Here is a 24,242-nt window from a genome sequence, read left to right on the forward strand (position 1 = left end):
ATAGCAGAAACTTTAAGAGTGGTCAAATCAACAATTTGGTACATTCTTAAAAAGAAGGAATGCACTGGCGAGCTCAGCAACACCAAAAGACCTGGAACAACAACATCTAGCCAGGTCAAGAACGCTCTTGAGGAGATAAGTGTGTCATTGTCAAAGTCTACAATCAAGAGACGCCTTATCGAATGTAAACAAAGAGGGTTTACAACAACGTGCAATCCACTGGTAAAATTCATCAACAGAAAGGCCAGATTAGACACTAGAAGATGTGATTGAAGTGTAGACTTTCAGCTTTAATTCAAAGTGTTTCACAAAAATGTCACATTAACTGTTAAGGAATTATAGACATTTCTATACATAGTCCCTAATTTTCAGAGGTTTAGAAGTAATTTAATACTCAAGAACAGAAAGGCCAGATGAGACTTTGCCAGAAATCCTCTAAAAGAGACTACCCACTTCTGGAACAAGATTCTTTGGACGATGAAACCAAGATAACTTGTAGCAGAATGATGGAAAGTGAAGAGTATGGAGAAGGAAAGGAATGGCTCATGATCCAAAGAATACCACATCATCTGTCAAACATGATGGAGGCAGTGTTATGGCATGGGCATGTATGGCTGCCAATGAAACTGGGTCACAAGAGTTTATTGATGATGTGACAGCACATAGAAGTAGCAGGATGAATTCTTAAGTGTATAGGGCTTTACTATCTGCTCAGATTCAGCCAAATGCTGCAAAACTGATAGGACAGTGCTTCACAGTACAGATGGATAATGACCCAAAACATACTACCGAAGCAACCCAAGAGCTTCTCAAGGCAAAGAAATGGAATCTTCTTCAATGGTCTGATCTTAACCCAATTTTGCATGCTTTTCACTTGCTGAAGACAAAACTGAGGGTAGAAAGACCCACAAACAAGTAGCAACTGGAGGCGGCTGCAGTAAAGACCTGGCAAAGCATCTCAAGGGAGGATTTGGTGATGTCCACAGGTTCCAGACTTCAGGCAGTCATTGACAGCAAAGGATTTTCATCCAAGTATTAAAAATAATCCTGATATTTATAATCAAGCCGGTTCGTCTAATTACTTTTGAGCCTCTGAAAATGAGGAACTATGTATAAAAATGGCTGTAATTCCTGAACAGTTAATGTGATATTTTGAATTAAAGCTGAAAGTCTACACTTCAATCACATCTCGATTGGCTTAATTTTAGATCCAGTTTGGTGGTGCACAGAGGGAAAATTACGAAAATTGTGTCACTGCCCAAATACTTATGGGCCAGCCTGTATATAGTTATATGTTTTAGACCATTCAGGGTGTGGGCTTTGGTTTTATTTTTCAGCCCACTGGTCAAAGCTCAAGAATCATGGCTGAAACTGTATTAAATCCATGATGAGGCGTTTGTTAATGTTAAACTGAACTAATGGAACTAAAAAGTTGATTGACTGGGGAGGGCTGTAAGTCGTTTAATGGGAGAAATTTGATTTGTTGCATTGCAGTTATTATGCATGTTTGACTTTTCCAGACCAGACATGTGATTGATCTGGTCAAAAATGTCTGCATCTGGAGAGTGTTGCACTGAGGACTGGCTGCTGGCTATGTCTGTGTATCACCTGTCCCTGTGTATGTGTGCCACTTGAACCTTGTGGTGCTGTTCAAGGTTATCAATGTCTAGAAAGTTTTCTTCCACTGCAATCAAAATGAACTCAAATGTCAACTATCTGCATATCAGAAAGGAGAGATCGAGGTGGAAAAAATGTCAGGGCTATTAAGATATGCAGGAGAACCATGGTTTATGAAATTAGTGTGTGTTATACCGTTAATTTTGTCAGCTATTTTTTGTATTTAGTCTTAGTCTTGTGTCAAATGTCCTTGTTAGTTTTTATCATATTTAGTCAACCTCATCCTGGGTTTTTAAGTCAGGTTTTAGTTGAATAAAAGTCTGGCCATTTTAGTCTTTTTAATCATCAGATTTTATTTTAACATTTCAGTCAATCTATTCTAGCTAAAACCACATTTTTGTTGTTTCAATCAAATTTATTTCACATAAGATTTTCTCATTATAATCTAAGAATGCAGCTTTACAGAAGCGTGCAGCAGTTGTCATATGAAATTGAAACCTTTTTGATTTTAACAAAGTTAAACAACAATTACATCTCCCATGAAAAAACTAAAAGCACAGCAGTGTGGGTACATGCATCACTGAATCTTTGTTTCAGTCACCAACGCTCTCTTTTGAGGTCATTTTTCCAACTTTCTAGTTGTAATCTCTGTTGTCTAAGAATTTCTACAGCGTTCAGTCCTCTGTCCTGCATTTGTTACAGACATGTCTGAGCTAACTGTGAGTCCTCGACTCGCTCATGAACTTGACTCTTCTGTTGAGCAGTTCAGCCCGTGAAGATCTAGGGCTTATGGGAAAGGGTGTTCATTAAAGGACATTAAAAACATGAATACTGAATAAACAACGATATTAGATTGTTTTTTGAAAAACCTCCATCCTTATCTAAGCATGAAGCAAGCCAAATAATGACTATTTAGACAGAGGCTTTGTTCTAAGGCTGAATTTACAAATGTAGTTCCAAATGTCAGTGGGAATTTGAAGGAGGTTTTCTCACTTCTGGAACTTTATCCAGAGTTCATGTTTCACTTCAGCTCTCTATTAGACTTTTCCATCAATTACAACAACCATGTGCAAACTAAAGCAGCAGTCACACCATAAAGTGACGTTTGCTCGTCCACGCGAAATTGGTCAGTCCAGAAGCTTGGTGATGTCGTGACTGCTCGCAGGGCTAGTTGGTGAACTGCTGTAGCTGCTAAGCTAACTGTTAGCGCTAGTCAGTCTCAATAGCTCTAGACGTTCTGTGTTCTCTCTACTGTTCTCTTTGCTTCTGTTCACCATTTCACACCGTTTCGTTCAATGTAAGGTTATTAAAGAGGGAAAATAAAACTCTCCGAGCTAATGAGCTTGCTCACTGACCATTAGCTTGTTATCTTAGCTTGTTTGCTAACGGGTCACTAAGTTCACACAGTTTATTCATAATGTTGTCTGCACGCCATCTTTTGTGAAGCAGTTTGCACTTGAACAGAATAGATTAAATAAAAGTGGATGGTGCAACACAACAAATAAGCTACAGTAGCTTCTTCAATTCTCTGTCAAAGATTGATTTTGCCCGCTCTGATCGCAGTAATTCCTTGGGATTTATTTGATTTTTCCGTTCTAAATCCTGGTGTGTGTGTAGGCCCTCTGAAGTCAATAAATGACTAATATACAGTATAAACTAATGTACTACACCCGACAAAGCCCAAAGTGTTGTACTATACAATGCACCATTCTACAATTCAGAGAACCCGATTAGTCTGTAGCAAAGGAAAATAAGCCACATAATGTACAGTGGGGTCCAAGAGTCTGAGAGCACTTTCCATTGAAATGAATGGGGAAGTGGTCTCAGACTTTTGGACCCCACTGTAAGGTAACACATTGAGTGCATTTACATATGCACAATTATCCTGGCTTCGTGCCCTATCCTGTTTTTGATTATATTCATGAAATGGTGTCTACATGGAACATGAAAAACCTGATTATTCACATAACATACATGATCATAACGAGATCCAGGTTTCTGATCATCTGCCTGCAGGTGTGTCTTGATTTCTCACCATCTCAGCCACTATGAGATGGTTCAGAAACCTGGATTAGGTATTTACATGCCACAGCATCATGGTTTCTGTCACAGTACTCTAAGCAGTATATCCATGTTTTTCAAAACAGGTATAAGGTGTTATCCAGGTTTCTGAAACCGGGATAAGCTGTTTACATGCACAGAACAAAACCAGGATACTAGTGTGCATGTAAACGCACTCATTAGTAAAATGCCATAACCATTTTGAATAATATCCAGAACCAATTGCACAAGTGAAAATTTATCAGTGAGGCCTAGATGTGTGACTTCATGAGTCATCCAGAACAGCCATTCTCAACGTTGACTGGTTAGACACATGGCCAAATAATCTCACCTGAACGGCCCCTAGGGCAAAAATGATCTGTGGGTCCCTGTCAACACCCCCACCACCACCGTGTCTTTGAGCATTTTCTACTGTATCTATCCTGCCACCTTAAAGGAAACAAACTGAACAATTTCAGTACATGTAAGTATATAAACTTGAATAAGTAAAATATTAAAACTAGTTTTTTCTCTTCTAGTTAATATTTTTTGGACCTAGTTTCTGGTCGTATCTGACAAGTTCCTATACAAACAAATCTCACAACAAACCCTCTCTCTTCTTAGTCTTTTTCTGTTAGTAAAGAGCAATGTAGAATATATTAAAGTAATGTTATTAGCAGGTGCTGACTCTCAGTTTTGCCAGTAAAAATTGCAAACATTGATGGATTAGATCAGGTGTAGCAAATAGCTTTAATTCTTCGATGACTAAAATAAAGCTTTGACTGCTGTCTGGTTAACACACTTTGCAAGCACGTTTCTCTCCTTGGCCACTGATTCTTGTGAGTGAAAGAGAAATGTTTTAACATTATGACTGTGAGTGGACATGGGCGTGTATCTTTGTAGTTCAACAAGACCAACAGGGAGTAGGGATGAATGAATAAATTAATAGTTTTTATTTTAAATGTCATACAAAGATGCCCAGTCCGCATAACTTACAAGACACTACTTACATTACATAAACGGGCAAGAGAAAAAAGACGAGAGGGTGGTCGCTGGTAATGTCATGTCAGATTCAGAAGAATCTCAAAGTTAAACTTGTACACACATCAATAATTTAAGATTATAAATGTAATAGTTATGCACTGGTATCTCCAGTATTAGGAGCAAGCACTTTGTAAAATTTACGGTCTGCAAAGTAATAAGGCTAAACCTGTTATTTAAATGTGTCAGACACATTTAATCAACTTTATACATTTTATGCTGCTCCTGTAATTTACAGATTGTAGCTACAGATTTAACGTTATTTAGGCTGCCACTAAAAAGTGTTTCAGCCTTCTCGGACAACAAAAGCTGATTACTGATCTAAATTGAATCTTTTAGGTGTAGTTAGTTACCTGCAAAAGAGGAAAAATCCTAATTAGATTTGATAAGGCATTCGAAAGGATTTCGGGTTGATAAAATGCTGGCAACCCCAGCCTTATTTTTTAAAGACAGGCCTTAAGATTAGGTAATTTTGCAGTACCTAGTAAAAGTGTCTGTATCTTTCAGCTGTGGAAATGTCTTAGCTCTACACTGAAAAGGTACTCAATGCACTTATATGGTGCTGTGTGGCACTTATTGAAATAGTCGACTCGTGTACTTTAATCCCTCCCATTGGAGCCACAACTGTGAAACCTTGGTACAAACACACTTAATAGTTTAGATGATGGTTGAGACAGTTTGTAGCCGCTGCCTCACACAATTTAGAGGTGGTACTGTTTAAAAAAAAAATCATGACATTTCTCTTGAACCTTGTTTCCTTGTTGCTTGCTGTTTGTAAAAAAAAAAAAAAAAATGTTCGTACTTAGTCTGTTTGCTCTTGCAGAACAGCACTCCCCCGTCTCTGCTTAAAGCAGATACACTGTGGATAGCTGAACACAATCTAAATTAAAGTGTGGAGGCCAGTAGTCTGTGTAAATATTATTCCGGCCACCAGTTTAAGAAGTTGTTATCAACTATGGTCCCGGCAAACTCTCTAACTTTTGCACTACGTGTTTTTCTGCTCAAGAACACTCTACTTGAATGTCATAAATTACAATATTGCAACTGAGTGAGAATCAAGAATGCATTAGCTTTTGAGGCAGAATAGTTTTCTGTTAATTTTCATCCCGAATCCTATGCTGGGATCGCTGAGCCCTCGTTGACCAAAAGCGGCAGTGATCAGAGCCCATGATGAGCACATGGTGCCTGGTGTCCTGTGGTGTTAGTTGCCTGGTAAAACTGCAAGTGCTTGCCCTTTGCATCTCTTCATTTAATCAGTTCACTGTTGCTCACTCGTTTTATTTTTCTTACCATTTATCTGACCTCATTATTAACCTCCACCATTGAGGTTATATGATCACCTGGATCTTTTTGTTTTGTTTGTTTGTTTATTTGTCAGCAGGATTAGTAGTTGCCTGTGTTGTGTGCAATGGCTCTGTGTGGATGTCCCCAGTATTACAAGCAGACCAGGGTTGTGTCGAAAACTCAAATTGTTGCACTCGCGCATTGCTGACCTTTTTATGGGGACAGACAATTGCTGTGCTGGGAGATGGACAAAATACTTTAAGTGTATAATAAAGAGAATAGGCTTAAGATGTCCAGCTTCATATCTTATTTGATTCATCTTTACTGTGCCTGGTCTCTCTGTAATGGAAATAAAAGTATCAAATCAACAAAAAGACAGTCTCTCTCCTCCTCGAGCACACCACCGATGGGATCTCCACTGGTGACTTGTTCATGAGTGAAGTGTGACCAATCTGTCTAATCACCACGTCAGGTCAAATTGCACTCCAGTTCATGGACTCAGAGTGTGAACCAGGTACACAAGGAGAAGCTTCAGAAATCAACATTCAGCAACCCCTGCTGAGATTTATTAGGCTTACCCTACTTCAGAATAACAGAACTACAAACAAAACCTTTTAAATGGCCTTACATTAGATTAATTTATCTAGACTGATCGTGCGAACATCAAGATTGTTAAAGGGTAAACATGTTTTGTTTTTGTTTCTTTTGTTGTTGTTTTTTGCATTTAATAAAGTTGAGATGTTCTTTGAAAATCTTTTTTACTTTAGTTGCTCATAATTTATGTCACTGTCTGGGAGCGAATTGAAGATATCAAGTGAGACCTTATGCAATGTGTCAGACTGATGCTGTGATCTCTGAGTTTGCTCACCTTCTATGTTTGAAGACACCCCTCAGATAAACCAGTTCACCGTACATGTTCAACCTCGGGCAAAATTTGTACTTTCACCATTTATAATGTTTACAGACAACTTTATAAGTGTTGCTTTGATTATCCTTCAACATTGTACATAGATTCCCCTCTATAATACTAAGGACTCAGTGACCTTACAAACGGTATAATTTCCGTAAATTTTTAATTTATCAAGGCAACTTGGCAGAGTTAACTTTAATTTTTCCCTCAACACCTTCTGAAGATAGCTTTTTTTTTTTTTTTTAACTTCAGAAAACGTTTAAGGACTTCCTTACCCAGCTGTCTCTCACTTAGTAGGAATGTGATTTAAATGTCTTCACGGGTTCAAAATTTTGGACCAAATCCAAAACAAGCCTGTGAAAAACTAATCTGGTGCACCGTAGTCGAAAAGAGTAGCAACACATTATTTTCCCCTGCACTTTACAGAAAACTCTACTAAAAATAGCATATTTTTCTCCTGTCATGTTCACGAGGCACAGCCTGATCAGAGCTGATCATAAATCCACTCTCCACTATTAGACATATTGACACACAAACCTCAGACTTGCTGCAGTTTAGCAGGACCCCACCGCAATTGATTAGTCTGGACTAGAGATGGGTTCCATATCTGGTTCCATTTTGGATCTGGGTCCAAGTTGTTAAAATACCCGAGTTCATTAGGCTAATAAATCCCTAATTCAATCTTTCAATCATGATCTCTAGATAGTCTCTCTTGCCACTTTTCTGAAACTACAGGCATCTTCAAAGAACATAAATGTATACAAAGATGTGCTAGCTCAGCTGACTGACTGAACATGGTGGTCCGTCTTAAATCTAAAATTCCAAAGTGGATACACTTATCGGAGGTCAACGAAATACATGCAAAATGCAGTTATTTGAGAGGGAAAACTGCTCTGCTTAAAAGATATGATTCATCCACATATTAGAAACAAATACAGCTTCAAAGAATACCATAGGCTTGAATTAAAACCTCCTAGACAGGGACAGCAGAACCACAAAAACTGGACATTTTAAGCCTCATAAAGACAGGATATATTGCAGGATGGTTGTATCGGATTGCATTAGGTTGTTTGCTTCACCCCCCACCGTTTGGCCATTAAGATTGTAAAAGGAAGAGAGGACACGATTTGAACACAGTCAGCCGGGCGAGTATGATATGCTGTCACAAGATTTTAACTCAGTTCAGCTTTGAATATATTGAGAATACATGTTTCTGCAGTGGTTGTGTGATGTGAATGTTAACAGTGTTTTTTCTTTCACTGGAATAAAGACTTTCTGACAGACTGCCTACAGAGAATATGCAACCATCGTGTGGTGTCTAACGAGATTGTTTTGTGTACAGGTGTCCCACAAGGCTGCTTTTATTCCCTCTATTGTTTTCAGTCTAAACAAATGAGATGAGATTGCAAGATGGCACCATAGTTGCAGTCACACATGAACAAGCTGGCAGAAGCACATTGCTGCTAAATGATAAGCCCGAGAGCTGGTACTTTATTTGGGAACATCACTTCCCACTTCCCACACATTTTCCCACGCTATGAAATTCTTTCTCGAGGGCCCCATTACTAATTTAAAACCATTTAACTAATCCACGTTCACCATAGGAATCCAAAACACCCGCTATTGCATTCAAATCAAACTCAGGTCAACAAATGGCTAATGAATTGTTTTAGGTCTTCCTAAATCCCCTTCAGATAAGTCTGTCAAGCCAGTATTGTAAACCATTCATCGAGCCAAGCGATGTTTTCATTCAGATGTCAGAATTCACTTCATTATTTTAGCTCCATAGCAAGCATTAGTACATTGGTTTAGGAACAATTGCCCAGCCCAGCTGAAATTTGAATTCTCCAAACTTTTTGAGGAAATACATACTGTAATGATACAAAAGCTATTGTTCCTATTTTTCTCATCAAAAATATATACAGTTTGTATCTGTGGAAGTTTCAACCCTGTTGATGGGTGATTCAGTAGTGACTGACATCTGAGAACCAGCTTTGCTTGGAGATGCACTAGTAACTTCCGTGGTGTGCTACGGCTTTGCACCGTATACCGTTACTAGAAAGGTAAGCAGGTAAATACCCTGCTGTTAAAAACAGTACTATACTCCATTTTATTAGTGCCAATACTTTAAGAATTACACTGTTTTAATAAGAGCTGTATTTCCTGAGTTGTGTTGATGTGTGACAGCGGGGCAGTGTATGTGCAGCACTCTGCTTCCACTCTCGGCTGTAAAAATGAGCCGTTCACAAGTATGCAGATCAACAACACCAGTTATAAATGATATATTTATACTGTATCAGAACTGGTAATGGTAATCGTGGCATGTACATTTTTGTCAAAATTAATATTACTAGAAAATGCACTCAGTAGAGTGAAGACCTCCACTAAGGTGGTGTATTGAGTCTTATTTCAAATGCATATATAAATGCAAATATAAATTTAACTATCAAATACATCATATAAACTCAAAAATAGGGGACAGCAGATTACTGCTTACCATGTAAAAGCGTTAATAACATTATGACCTTGATGTAATTATTTACAATAATCCAATTATAAATGTACTATTTCAAATGTCAAACACATATGTATGAAAAAACAAACAAGAGAACTCTTAACAGCACATAAACTACAATTTTATTCAGCCTGAAAGTATTAAACACAAAAGACTAACTGTAAGTCTGGCACTTCATGGTAACAGTAAAGCTGTAACCCAGGATTATTAGCCAGTAGTGAATGAAAGTAGACTGAACACAAAAACTCAATACACCACCTCAGCAGAGGTCTGCGCTCTACTGAGTGCATTGCTTGTTTTTTATTTTGTCAAATTAGTTTTGAGGTCCATGGTATCGTTTCAGTATCGGTAATGAGATATTTAGGCAGATATCGTATTAAAGTCATAATTTTGGTATCGTGACAACACTAGTGTGCTACTGACAGTATAGCCTATGAATTTTGATAAAAGGTTCCCCTTTTGACTATAACTGTTAGCAATGTAAAATGTCTCTCCCTTTACAATTTTGGAGGACCAATTATGTTGCTAAGTTTGTATTCCCCTTGGAAACAAGAAGCTGGTTAGCCTAGCTTGCTAACTTTAGCACTGATTCCCACTACATTATGTTATGTTTAAGTTGTGCGTAATGTTTCTTCTGCATTAGCTCTGAAAACAGGGCATCGAACTAGTGTTAGCTGCCTGTCTTTTGAAGGTCTTGGCAAAAGACCAGTTTGTCATAATCAGCTGCAGGTAGTCCTGTGACCTCAGCATTTTGTGATTTGAATCCTGACCCAAATGGAGTGACAAAGTAGAGAGTAGTGAGATGTGAGACTGGTTTCCTCTGTCATCAAAGGCAGTTAATGAGACTAACCTATGCTGCCTTCAAACTTGTACACTTGTTTTGTGTCTCTTGAATGTATCCACCATATATTTCCACAAAGCCTGGAGATGAAGCTTTAATTTATTACTTGTCCTCTTAGGTGGGAACAGAGCACAACCTTTATTCCACAGTCTCTTAAAGGGGAATTGGTTGAGCTCACCCACATTATGATTGTCAAACTTTTCCACGCACTCTTTATATTTCCCGTTTCTGCGTTTCTTCAAATAATCATTCATGTAAAAAGAATCTCCATAGAGCCAGCACTGTCTTTGAGAGTGCCTGTCCTCAAAAGCTCTTAAAAAAAAAACTCTGGATATTTTTTACCCGAATGCCAAACATGTAATGATAATGAAATAACCTTCATTATTCCCTTCTACATATGAAAAATAAATTTTCCTTGTTAGATGAGGGTCAGGGTTTCCCATGATGTGTATTCGAACAATCAAAATATTCAAGCCAAGTATAAGTAGTATTGAGTCCTCAATGACTTTTCCCATAATTTTTTTATGTATTGCTACACGATGGTAATGGTTAGTGTGAAGCATTGATAAAAGGGTTAAAATTGTAGGGTACTTTTACATAGTGCACTGCTTAGTATCAACAGTGTTGTAGGAGGCATTTGATAATACTTCAGCCAAAAGGGAAACCTAGTGGGTTAAACCTGCAACAGTCTCAAATGAGAGAGGGGGTGGACACAACAACTGAAATACAAATGGGACATATTGCAATAAATCACATCTTTGTGAAGCCCATAATGCTTAATTTCTGGTGGGACTGCGTTGAAAACATAGTGATTTTACTCTATTAACCTTTTTGAGGCCATTGCCCTGGGTGGCATATTGGACTGCATTGTATTTGTGTTGCAGTTATTTTATAGTAAGCTGTTTTTTAACTTCAGTCAAGTCACATCAATACAACTGGCAACTGTTTTCCATTAAATATGGGGTGTTGTCCTTTAATTTGTTTATATGTCAGATCATCCATCAATCTTATTGACTCTTGCTGCTGGATTTTGATGAAGCTTGGGGAAATAATGTAACTCACCGCTTCAATTCAGCATCGTTGAACATAGACCAATGTAACGGGAGGGGTTTAGGCTGGGGACTTAATTGTTTCTATATATGATATATTTAGACATCACCAGTAGCATCATGACAAAACTTGTGGAAATTATTCATCTCACCGCTGTATTTTGCCATTTTCAGAAATTGTATAGACTGAAGCAGCTATTCTTAGAGATTACAATAAAATGGCACATCGGGTTTCATTGAACGTGGAGCCTTCCATGATTACTGTTGACTTTATTTTACATGCACTTCCATTAGGTTAAACAAGCAAGGGTTAGTCTGCCCAGTAATGATAACCTATATCCAACCAGGGGACATTTGTACTCCAGACGGTACTTCTGGAGTTACCAGTTGGTACGTGGAAAGATTGTGGATTAGCTCAGAGTCTACAGCCCTGCTAGCGGCTCTATGAGACTGTAATTATTCACAGCAGTGCTTAGAGCTAAATGCTAAAGTCAACATGCTTATATGCTCAAAATGACAATAGTAACGCTGGTATTTAGCAGGTGGTGTTTAGCATGGTTTACGATGTTCACCATTTAAATTAGTCTGTTATGCTAAAGTTTTTCTAATTAGCGATAAACCAAAGTGGTGAACTGATTGCCATCCAGTCTGCCAGGGTGCTACACGACTAAATTTAGAAATTCTGATTTGGTTAAATACATTTGTGTTTCACAAATTGGTTTGAGGCTCATCTTGATTATATCTATTGTCATAATAACAGATAAACTACCAGCTACGACAGGGTGACAGCAGAGGACAGGCTAACCTGACTAAGATGTAACACCTTCTATCCCTGAGAGTGCATGGAAAGTTGTGAAAATAGACTGCTACATGGAACAGCTAAATGGTTGAAACGTTTAGTTTCTGCCACTCCAAGTGCTAGTCATATAAATACAAACTTACTTATTGTAACAATATCCACTGTATCCAATTTAAATTCAATTCAAAAGAACACATTTGGAATGAAGGGGGTACTTGAGCTCATTTTAAAGGGGTGTGGGGTATGTCAGACGAAAAGATTGGGAACCACTGAGCTATACAATCTGAAATGGGACTCAGAGCGTTTTAGAATGTAAAGAAACTCAATCTGGCAGTCATTCACTTAATCTCTAGACAAAAAGGTTCAGGCTGTTTCTAATTTATTAGAGCAGCTCAAGGGTTTGGCTGTTTTTCATTTGGTGTTTGCAGATAGTACTAAGCAGTGAAAGATCAGAGAAAATGCATTAAATTCAAGGGTGGGATTGATCTGCAAAGGGTTATGTTTATAGGTATTTGTTGAATCTTCACCTACACAGAGATAGTCATTATGTAAAGTGTGACGTCTGAACTGTGTTCTTTTATCTGAGTTGTCATTTCTGTCCTCAGAGTTGAATTGTCTAACAACTTCCCGAACTTTTTTTTTTTTTTTTTTTTGCAAGATAAAAATATGAAATTCAAAGCATGCATTCGTTTTTTTTTCTCTTACACAAAAGGTGCATTCTTTCACACTGTCAAGCAAAACCAATTAACCCAAAACTAGACCAGCAGAATGGGGTACACAAATGACACATTGAGAAAAGAGGATTAAAATGTTCATTGTGTACATAATTGCTCTGCTTGGTAAAATGTCAATGCTCTTCTCAATTCCAACAGACAAAATCTGGAATTGCTTTGCTGTACAATGAAGAAACCAACAATACCTATGATGTCTGCCTGAAATTGACCAAAGAGGTATTAACCATACAGAAGTTGGATGTGGTTTGCACAAGTGGAAGTGAATCCCAAGTAAATGTAAGTGCGCCTGAGGGCTCAAGACTTGCATTGTAATTCATGCCGCATAACTCCAGAATACTGTTTCAATGTTCACAATATCCTTTTGCCAATAAGAAACTCCCACTTTCTAAAGCACAGAACTGTTGTACTGCGAAGACAAGCGACTGGCGGTCTGGGCTTAAGCATCAAAGTAAGGAGATAAGTTTTGATTATGGAGAGACTAAAGTAGAAATCAAAAGGCTTTGGGTTGCAGAGATGAATTGTTTGTCTGAAAAAGCAGTTTTGGCAGCAAATTTCACACCTGAAACTCAATAACAATCATTCTCTTTCTTTCCTGCTTTTCAGGGAGGTGCAGAGCACAACGTGCCTGTGGTTATTTCAAAGATTTTCAAAGATCAAGTAGGTAAGAAAGTATTTAATCTCACTACTATAATTTGGATGTGGAAATGGTTTTCAGTGCATTTCAGTGCATGTCATTAATTATGTTGATCAGACAAATGTTATTGAAATTCGAGGGAGATAGTGGATATTTTACAGGTGACATTTAAAATGACAATGAAATTTTGAGCATTATGTGAGCATCATAAATTTTCATATTTCTTGTAGAAGTAAGTGTCAAGACATAATCAAAGAAAAAAATTGTCTAAAGAAATGTGTTTATAACTTGTGGAGGGAGAGGTACCTTTCTAAAGGAAAAGTTCAATGGGAAATACTCGTGTGTGTGTGTGGGCAGGGGGGCTCAGCCAACTTGAAAGACCCACTTTACCATTAGGTTGTGGTGTCTTGTGACGATGGGCTTCTTCTCCTGGGCTTTTTCCAATAGAACAGGGCTCCGTGATTTCACTATCACATCAAACTGCTTAATGATGAAATAAATTAATCCTGTCTTTTAAATACATCTGGGTATGTTGCATTCAATTTTGCAATAATCCACCCAAACCTGCTTCGTGTGGGATGAGTCCAGGCCCCAGATTTGCTTAATTGTTTTTAATGCTACTAGTTGATAATGTCAGAAATTAGTTCAGAAGGCTTGAATTTAAGAAATAATAAACGTGTATTTAGCTAAGGGACTAGGATTAATATTTCTGTCCAGACACACGCAACAAGATGACACCTAGCATGCAACAAACCAAGCCATTAGCTTAGCTCTTTAGCGGCCCTCTGTCTTTTGGCATCTCTGTTTTTAAGCTAAAGTTTATCATTGGAGGTGTTGCTAACATCACAGAGCAGTGGTTTTGTTGATTTGCTTTTAAAAAGACGTTTATGCTTCTAGACTGGAGAAAATGTAAATTTAAAATTCTTTTTGATCATAACCTTTATTTCAAAGGCACTTCAGTGACAGGTTCTACAGGATGTCATGGACATATTTTTTTGTTATACAAAAGCAGATTAAAAGTAAAATCCTTCACGTACATTAGTGTTAGGTGTGCTAGACCACCGCAGAAATGGCGGCTTGTTCACTTCCACCTCACTGTGATGACACGGCTTCTGGATGTATTGTTTGCTAAAAAATACTTCCAGTACTTAACTCCCTTTACAGCCCAAAATTACAGTTTATACATTTCTTTTCCTGTACAGGTTCTACAAACGAGACATTGTGTAAATAAGTCACCTTTAGAGATGTTACTAGGTTTTTTTTTATTTTTATTTTTTTACTTAGTACACAGCTAGGCTAACTCATGTCTTTCTGCCAAGCTAAGCTAAACGCATCCTGACTCCACCTCTTTACTTAATGCACAGACTTGAGATTGGTATCCATTTTCCAATCTAACTCTAAAGCGACTAATCGTTTTCACCAAAACGTTGAACTATTTGTTTAAAATTTGACTTTTAATAGGTTCGGCTCTCCATTTACACCTACTGGTAGAGTAGGAAAAATAAGCTCTTTTCAAAGGGGTAACCAATGTATAATGAGATTTCTTTCAAGGAAATAGAAAACAAGTTGTGTGTATGGTTTTACATTTGTTATTCATTTTGGATAGTGTATCTCCACTAGGGCAGTTATTCAGCCTACCTACAAATTACTATGCAAAGAGAAACACTATGAAAACTAAAGATTAGCCGGTGTGTTAGAGTGTATTTGACCATGATGTTTGTTAGATGGAAGAGAAAATACTTCATCATGTTTGTCAGTTAAAATGTAAGAACCGATGACTTCTCAGTATCCTGCTGGGATGCAATATCAAAGCATCATGTGAATCATTTTCCTGTAATTTGTCTTTTTGACCACAACCTTCTTAACGCCTTTTTGGATAAGAGGGAATCATGTCTTCATATCCCAGAGGATGCCAAGAGCCCTTTTCTCAGGGCTTTACAAATCTTTTCACAACAGAGCTTTCATTGTTTCCTCCCATGCTGCTGCAAATGAGTTTTTCTGATTAGTTTCAAATTTCATGCTTTCCTGTGTTCTTTCTCTGAGCTGTAGGATGTTGCCCGAGATTAGTCAGACAGAGACTTTGATTGGTATTTCCACCACATTACCATGTATGAAATGAGCAATTATTTTCTAATGTTTTCATTAACCTCTGACACTTGACAATTGATGCCCACAGCCGATCAGTCGGGGAAGCTGTTCGTCGGGGATGCTGTGTTGCAGGTTGGTACATCAGTTCGTGACTTATTTGCTTCAAGGTTGATTTGGGTCACAGTCAAGAGTGGCAACTTGTTGCATCTTAATTTTAACCCTCTTTTATTTTGACAGAGTGTAATTTCATTGAAGGAATAGGAATAGAATATGTTTTTGAATTGCATGATTTTAATCGGGTCTTTTAATCTCTTCATGCTCTTTTGAAAAGATAATATTGTGGTCAGATGCTGTATACTCTTACTGAATCATAACACATGATTTCAGTTTAACTAAACAAACATCTTATTGTCATAGATGCTCTGGCACACTAGTCATAAGGTCACTAAAAAATAGTAGCTTTTGTTCATTATAATCATCAAAACCCAAAAGTGTCTAGTATTTACTCATTTCATGCATTTAATCTTTTAAAAGGTTAATGTGAATCTGTAAGGAGGCTTATTGGGTATGCTATTTATCTGGAATATCAAGTAGATCCATTTGACAGCCAAGCAATATTAAGATTCAGACTGTTAGTTATTATGATTTATATTATGTAATGTTTGTAACCCCCGCCTTTGGATCACCACTGTTTCATACAGTATTTATTTGCTATATGACTTATCTGAATAGTCAAGCTGCAGAATATTGCATCTATTTGCATATGTTAAGCCATGGGAGGACTGGCAGCAAATCGAGGGGCGGGTTTACGGATTTTTGAGTAAACTTTTGAACTTTTTACTCATTTACTGATTGAAAGAATATGTTAAGACCCAAATCCAAAGCCTTGGTTCTCTGCAATAATATTCATTATTAATAGTTACATTTTCCTCAGTGTAATCAATGAACACCAAATGGAACAACTTTAAATATTTTAACATAAATAGGATGGATGCAAAGGATGGATTATTAGACAATGGGGCCCCCCACTGCTCCTATATAAGAGCAAGACACCGAGTCTCTTCAATGTTTTGCATCTATTTTATGGTCGTTTTGTGTCTCTGTGGTCATTTTGTCTGGGTTTTTTTTTTTTTGTCTCCTTGTTGCGAAATTTACACCTCTGCGCTGGGGACAGCGGTGGCCAGAGGCATTATGTTTTCGGGTCGTCCGTCCCTCGGCCCCATTCTCGTGAATGCGATTGAGGGAATTAATTGAAATTTGGCACCAGCGTTCACTTGGACTCAGATGAGCTGATTAGATTTTGGTGGTCAAAGGTCAACTTCACTGTAACCTCACATCTGTCCCATTGTTGTGAACATGATACATAGGGAATGCCTGGAGGGAATTTCATTACATATGGCACAAACATCGACTTGGACTAAAGAATAAACTGATTAGAATTTTTTCGTCAAAGGTCACTGTGACCTCACAAAACAAGTTTTTGGCTATAACTCAAGAATTGATATGATAATCTAACTATAAATGGAGGAATCTTTGTCTGTATTTTGATTTTCTCGACAACCGATCGACTTCAAGCTTCACGGGTGTATTTCTGAGGACCCAAGTAAGGGCAGTGTCGACTGTGATGTTTTTTTGGATGAGCGGTTCTCAAGAGAGCTTCAAATATTGCTTTTTACAAAAAGGATGAACTACACTATGATGACAGTGCCGCACCCGGACAATTTACAGCGTGCACATGTCAAGGTTTTAAGAAAACTCAACTGCGACAGCACTTTCTAAGCCGTCACCCAGATACTGTAGGAAAGGAGTGGAGCAGCCAATTCCAGAAATGATGCATTTACTCTAGCAGTGCTAGTTGACACTATGCCATGACAGTGTATTGTATAGGACCCAAAGAAAGTGAAGTGTCGAGTGTAAAGTTGCTTGGATGATGCTCTCAAGAAAGCTGCAAGCCGGATTAAGTCAGGCCAAGCAATCAGCCTATACCAACAGGCACGTTTTGAACTGGCACTGCACTAGTTATGGTAAAATACACTTAATACCTTTTTATTAAATTCTTTCACTTCTTCGCTACATAAAGTATATGAGTCTGGACAGACATGGTTGTAACATGCAATTTAACTGGTGGTTGGAGGCATACAATTTTGAGGTGGCAATTTTAGTTGCTTTTGTTTTCAGTCATTTTTGTGTCTCTCTTTAGTAAGTGTACTTTCCCCACTAAACCTTTACTTATTTGCTTTTCCACTCTCTCTGTTGGTTTCTTTAGGTCAATGGTATCAATGTAGAGCACTCTACTCATGAGGAAGTTGTGAGTATATTTGTCACAAAAGCCAATACCTTGCTCCATCCACCCATTCTTCATCCCTGGTCATCCTTCCGCCAGGTTTAACACCAAATCCTAGTGGTTATCAACAAGGAGGTGCCCCTCAACAATCTGAGTTGTCATCTTGGCAGGAGGCTGTTTTTCTTTTGGTTTACACTCTGACAAATTGAAAAGATTAAAAAGGAGTAGATCAGTATCAAAAGCTGCACAGGAATTTCACAGGAGTGTTAAAATTTGGCAGACTTTTTACACCTGGTCTTCAGCTGTTTTTTTTTTGTTTTGTTTTATTTTGTTTGTTGTTTTTTTGCTCAATTTCTATCTCCAATTAAGCTTATTACTTTGTTAAATATTTCCTTTATGCTCTGCCACCATCTCCCACACATGCATGCACACACGCAAGCACGCACACACACTCTTCCCATGTCTGTCATCTCTGTCTCTTCATGCAGCCCCAAACAGCTGTTCACAATGTTCACCTCCAGAGCATCAAAACGCATAATGAGCAGTTTTTCTTCAGAACAAAATTCAGAGCTTTTAATGGCAGGCTGTCACAGTCTCGGCACTGATAGATGCTCCGGCTAAAGTAACAATGGCTACCACACATTGTTGGAGAGGATAGCAAGTAACCTGATAGCATTTAGAGGATGTGGAAATGACCTTAACATGTTAGACGTTACATGCACGTGTGTCCTTTCCTCTTTTATTTTCTCTCTTTTCCAAGATGCATGGAAGACAGATTTAATATTTCATCCTTTAAACCTAACCTTAATTGATAGTTTTAAAGAGGCATTCGCTCGACATCTTTGAGGACATATTTAGTATCGCTTAGACATCAGATAATCAGAGTGTAATTACTTTGTGATGTCAGCTGTCATTTTGCCACCGTCTGTCATAAGAGTAGCGCCAGGCTTCAAGTTCTGCCTTTGATATAAGTGAAGCCACTTCAGTCAGGCTGTAACTTATGATTACACATTCTTCCCTCCTCTACTTTTCTATTTTGTTTGCTCAGGCTGTGTACAGCTTGACATGAATGTGGCTTGCTTCATTTATATGAGATTAAATTTTATCTCACGGCATCACTCACAATCTCGCTCTCGCGCTATGTATCTCTGTCTGAGTCTCTCTCTCTCTCCCTCTCGCTCCTGTCAGGTTCACCTCTTGCGTACTGCAGGAGATGAGGTCACCATCACTGTTCGCTACCTGCGAGAAGTTCCATCATTTCTAAAACTGCCCCTAGGTAAGAGTCAGGTCATTTTGACGGCATATAAGCTCACAATAAACTTCATTTCAGTGAGCATTTTCAGCAATAAAGCAATATTTCTAAAACAATATAAATATATATTTCTAGGAGATTGACTTTTTGCTCAACTTAATGTTTTAAAGCTGTTTAATAGATGAGCATTTATTTCACGGTAACAAATTGTCATGCTCAGTGGCCTGAGGTGAGCAGTAATGTCAGAAACAGCCAGAGCTGCAGCCCCCATGCTCCTGTACTTACCTTCAGCAGCTTGAAAAGATGAAAACCGAGACACTAAAATCATTCATGTGGAGCCGGTAGAAGGTGCGAAATGAGGTATGCAGGTGAGGGCTGTGAGAAATTGACGCAGTTTCTATGGCCAAAGATGGTAAGTTTTGGAAAGTTCGGTTATTTTATGATTTGAAAGAAAGTGGTACTACTTTACTTCTTACTTTTACCACTTACTACAGTGAAAGAATATGTATTTTATTGTGGATAGTGATTGTACAGCTCAGTGTGATCACTCAATCGGCATGTCTCTAGTTATTTTAGTTATTTATAACTATGGGTATTTTACAACTGAAAATTCTTTGGTTTTGGACTGTTGACAAAACAAGACATGATGACATTGGTTTGGGTTCAAGGAAATTGTAATAAGATCTTTCACTGGTTTCTGACATTTTATAGGCCAAATGATTGGTCGATTTAATTGAAAAAAAATAATTGGCCAATTATTCCATTATGAAAATAATCATGAGTTGCAGCCATGTTGGATTGACAGTGGCCCGAACATAAGTAAACAACCCACCGACTGTCATCAGATTTAAATTTCCGATATTGCTAAATTCTGATTGGTGCTCAGAAGTACGTGACACCACCTTTTTCTAACTGAGCCCAGGTGTGGCTGAAAATGTGCTCATGTAGAACCCCAATGCTCATAGTAAGAAGCTGACGGAGAAACTGGTTTTCAGGGCATTGAACTATGTACAGTACAATCAAATCATTTGAAAAAATTCTTCATTCATGTCCACTTACGAGCTTTCTCCTGACCTTCAAACCACCATTCACTGTTTTCTTGTGCAGATGGAGTTGTGCTCAGCTGTCTCCATGACAACTAGGCAAACTCCTGGAGAGGAAGCCCATGAAATGTGGCTGACGACTTAGGAAAAAGATAGTAAGCGAAAGTTACGAGTAAGTAACTTTAATTTAGCTAAATACTGCAAGTTCGGGGAGAACAGCTAGCCTGGCTAGAACAAACTTTAATTTTTACAGTTTTTGAAAGGATTAGAAAAACAAAATATAACATGTTAACTAGAGATGCTCCAGTTTCATATTTAACTGACTGTATGTTTCCCAAAACGTGAAACTATTCCTTTAAAATCTTAGCAAAAAATATAGTTAACATAGCCAACACAAATTTGATATGGTGCATCATCAGTCTGTAGCACATGGGAATTGAATGTTTATCTGGGGTTACAGATGTGCACAGTCGGAAGTTAGATACAAACATTCAGATTGCTGAGCCACCAACAAATGACTTCAGTGTCTACCAGCAAACTTTATAATCGTTTTGAACAATTTACCTCATTATGAAGACATAAATTGACATGCATGAATATTTAAAGCTCAGTTGATAAACCACCACATTCTCCCATATTCAAAGTTAGAGCTGAGAGCAATCGGAACCTCATTTCTTGTGGGAATGTTAACATTCATAGGAAGGCGTCAGTTCAGAGATACTCGGGTTTTGCTGTAGGCTGTTTGGCCGGTGAATGGTGTTTTGTTGCATGAGAAGATTGAAGTCGTATTCACTCTACGCCGTTATTTGTTTTACCGTGGCACAAATGACAAGCAGGAGAGGCCAGGAGCCGTTTGCATCACTTTACTGAGTGTGACCGAATCAGCAATGCCAATCTAATATCATATCAAAGAGCCGCATTTGTCTCTTTTTTTTGATGCTGTCCGTGATCTACACTGCACCCCTTACAGGCAGGAGAGCCAAATAAAGTCAATGATAAACCTTACATTTTAACACTATCAACTGAACCCCACGGTGCTTTGAGATCTGGGTGAAACGCTCGTTTTATTTTCTTTGTTTCTGAATGAATAAAATAACAGACACGAATCATTCTCCGTTCTGTCTCAGGTTCTCCTGGGCCACCCACGGATCACAGCAGAGTATCCTCTCCACTCTTTGACAGTGGCTTACATTTAAATGGGAATGGAAACAACACAGTAAGAAAGATCTATTTGATATTTTATGTTTAATGTTGATTGGATTGTATTTGGTATTTAGTTTTTACAAGTAATTAATATAGTTTCATATTCAATTTCAGCAGACTAAGCCAAAGCAATCAGGAGTTGTATATTCAGTGGTTAATTTGGTATAGGGTTAAAACATAATTGAAATTGTGCAGCATTTACAGTGTAAGGATCTTTATCTGAGGGGCTCATTCACTGCAGTAATTACTACCTTTCTAAAAAATCTGTTCCTAAAATATCTTGTCATACTGGATCACGTGAATGTTAAATGAATATGCTTTTAAAATCTGCAGTTATTTTATACATTTTGGAAATCCCATAAGTGGAACTTTAGATCAGACCTACAGTATGCTGTGTACCCAAGAATGTATTTATCCTGAAGTTTATCCTGCTCAAAGAGCCTGTTCTTCAGTGCCTACACGTACCAGAATGCATTGTGTGTGAGGATTTCACTAGTGAACCCTCTGACTATTCTGTCTTTGTATGTTTACTGCACTGCTAATTAGGCTTCTTAGCGTATCTGTACAGCGGCAATAACACTATATGTCATGACAACATAAAAAATAATCTAGGATGTGTGGTTTCAAAGGCTCGGGCGGCGCAGCCAACAACTTAATCTGGCTCCTCTAACAAGGAATAGTTAGCAGCTGTACACATACCTCAGCCAAGGCTGCAATGCCATCTGAATTCAAATAGAAAATGTCTGGAAATGTTTGATCTGCATCACAACACACTTAGTTGTTGACAGTCAAGGGATAAATATGCCAGGTTTTTTCTTCTAATTCCAGTTACTACAATTGTTAGGGAGGAAGTAATGACAATATGAAATAATGAAAACCCTGAACACCCACACAGGTGTTGTCTCTCATTCTAGCTGAGGTGCTAAATTGTCCTCTTATGGGTGCGACAAATCTAACAGGAGAGTTGGCGAGATGTGAATCAAGCAAAGCGTGTAGAGCAGTCTGATGTCTCCATTTCTGTGCAACGAAAATGCAACAGCAAATACGCTTTGTTGGAAAGGTAATTGTGACCGAATTACATTTTCTATTGCGGAATGAGGAAATGTTTTTAGTTTACGTATTTGGCAAGTTGCAAATATGTTTATACTGAATGTTTCAGTAAAATGTTCACAGACAACATGAGCAATGTCTAAAAATAGCTTTAGGTTATCAAAATGTTTACCAGAGTAGCCAGCAACCTTCTCGTTGGCAAAATATTAATTGTTTTTTTTTGTTTTTGTGAAGTGAAGACAGTTTGAAGTATTCATTGTCACACACACCCACTCTGCCCTTGAGTTTATATCGGCATCAGAATCAGAGAAAAACAAACAAACCGCAGTTTACAATAAACTCACTGCATTAGTGACCAAATTTCCCTTAGCAGTGGAGGAGCACTACGTGCACAAATACTACCAATCAGCTCTATTCATTGACTATAGAGCCTCTCTGTCTTTATCATTTTAGCTAGCTCAGCGGGGCAGCAGCAGCAGCAACGCTATCAGCAGCAGCCGGAGCCCATGCCTCTCTATGTGGACTGTGGCTCATACAAATCTGCTTTGACTTTGACATCTTATTAAATGTGAAGTAATCCATTATGTCCTCTGTGCATATATGCGAGGACGGTGTTTTGGCTGTCCATGATGTGGGTCCCAATCACGATAGCTGACAGCTGTGGAGATGTTCCCCTGGCAAAGGCAGGAAAATTAAACTTATCTCAGCCAAACTCTCCCTGTTGTTCTTCCAGCCTTCGCCAGTGTTAAAATAGGTCGTAGTGTGATGGAAGTAAACTAGGGTGTTAGCTACTGATGCAGAGAATATTGGCAAGTTTTGTGGATGTCATGAACCCACGTTGTAGACGATTCCTACATTGAAAGTGTTAAAATCAGCAAAATTATCCGTAACTTGTCAATGTGTACCTTTTAAGTAAAGTCTAATCCAAAATTATTACAAAATTATTATTCACTGACATGCTGTGGATGGCTCAGTTATATATTTTTTAAATATATAATTTAATCATATATTAACTAAAAACTGGTCCTGTTTTCAAAGCTCTCCAAAAAAAACTGAAAAAATAAAATTACCAAGTGAATTAGTTTCATTGATAATTAAATGTTGAATGTATTGAATATTACACTGTGTTTATTCATTTCCATCTCATGTCTACAATCACATGATCGATGTGTGATCTCTGCACATTGCGGCAATAGAGAACACCTCTCCAAAAACACCAATACCTCCTGTGTAAAACCATGCAAGAGTTCAAACTGTGACAGTGGTTTCATGGGGGGAATGGGTTGAAAAGAAGTGCAAAAAGTAAAAACCATTTAGTCCGTTCTCTGCTATCCTGCACAGCTGCTATTGGCTCCTTAAGCTTGCTTGAACTTGGAGAGATGATGGCTGTGATTACAGTTTATACTGCTGGGATGATAGGAGGGAGTAGTTTCACTGTAGTAGCAGTTGATTTCACAGAGGGATTTTTCAATCTTACCAAAGCACAGTGTGATACAGTCAGTTCACCACTTGTATTACCAGGACAAATTCAGCACTGGCTTCCAAAAACATGAAGTAAATGCCCTTCATTGCTGTGTCCATCTTAGAAGAATGGCTCAGGTTGAACTCATAATGACAAAAGATAGTAAATAGATAAACAACTGTGATGCTCATGCTGCGGAAATATCAAGCTTTGGCTTGATGTTATTTAACTTTTTCCCCAAAGCCACAATTTCACTGTCTTATTGGTAAAGCCTCAGAAAATTGCATATTAACATGGTAATCTATAATGAAAAGAGTAGCTGTAAAGACTGCATCTTCGGCTCGTCATTTCACATGAATTATTCAGAGAAATCATGAAGGATAGCAGGTGGCCACT

General features: G+C 38.1%; 1 protein-coding gene across 3 annotated transcripts in view; it reads left to right on the forward strand.

The window, feature by feature from the left end:
• Positions 1-24,242, forward strand: part of sntg2 (syntrophin, gamma 2) — a 78,831-nt gene that overhangs the window by 8,644 nt on the left and 45,945 nt on the right. The window contains exons 2-8 of one of the 3 annotated variants that reach the window (XM_040137656.1): positions 12,969-13,106; positions 13,203-13,278; positions 13,434-13,487; positions 15,641-15,684; positions 17,819-17,860; positions 19,025-19,112; positions 21,259-21,347. In XM_040137656.1, the coding sequence (XP_039993590.1) occupies positions 12,969-13,106; positions 13,203-13,278; positions 13,434-13,487; positions 15,641-15,684; positions 17,819-17,860; positions 19,025-19,112; positions 21,259-21,347 (531 nt within the window). Of the gene's footprint in view, positions 1-12,968; positions 13,107-13,202; positions 13,279-13,433; positions 13,492-15,640; positions 15,685-17,818; positions 17,861-19,024; positions 19,113-21,258; positions 21,348-24,242 lie in introns of all 3 variants that reach the window. The other 2 variants (XM_040137657.1, XM_040137658.1) reach the window with 2 other exon arrangements.

Source organism: Xiphias gladius, chromosome 10 (assembly GCF_016859285.1).
Source record: "Xiphias gladius isolate SHS-SW01 ecotype Sanya breed wild chromosome 10, ASM1685928v1, whole genome shotgun sequence".
Classification (NCBI taxonomy): Eukaryota; Metazoa; Chordata; class Actinopteri; order Istiophoriformes; family Xiphiidae; genus Xiphias; species Xiphias gladius.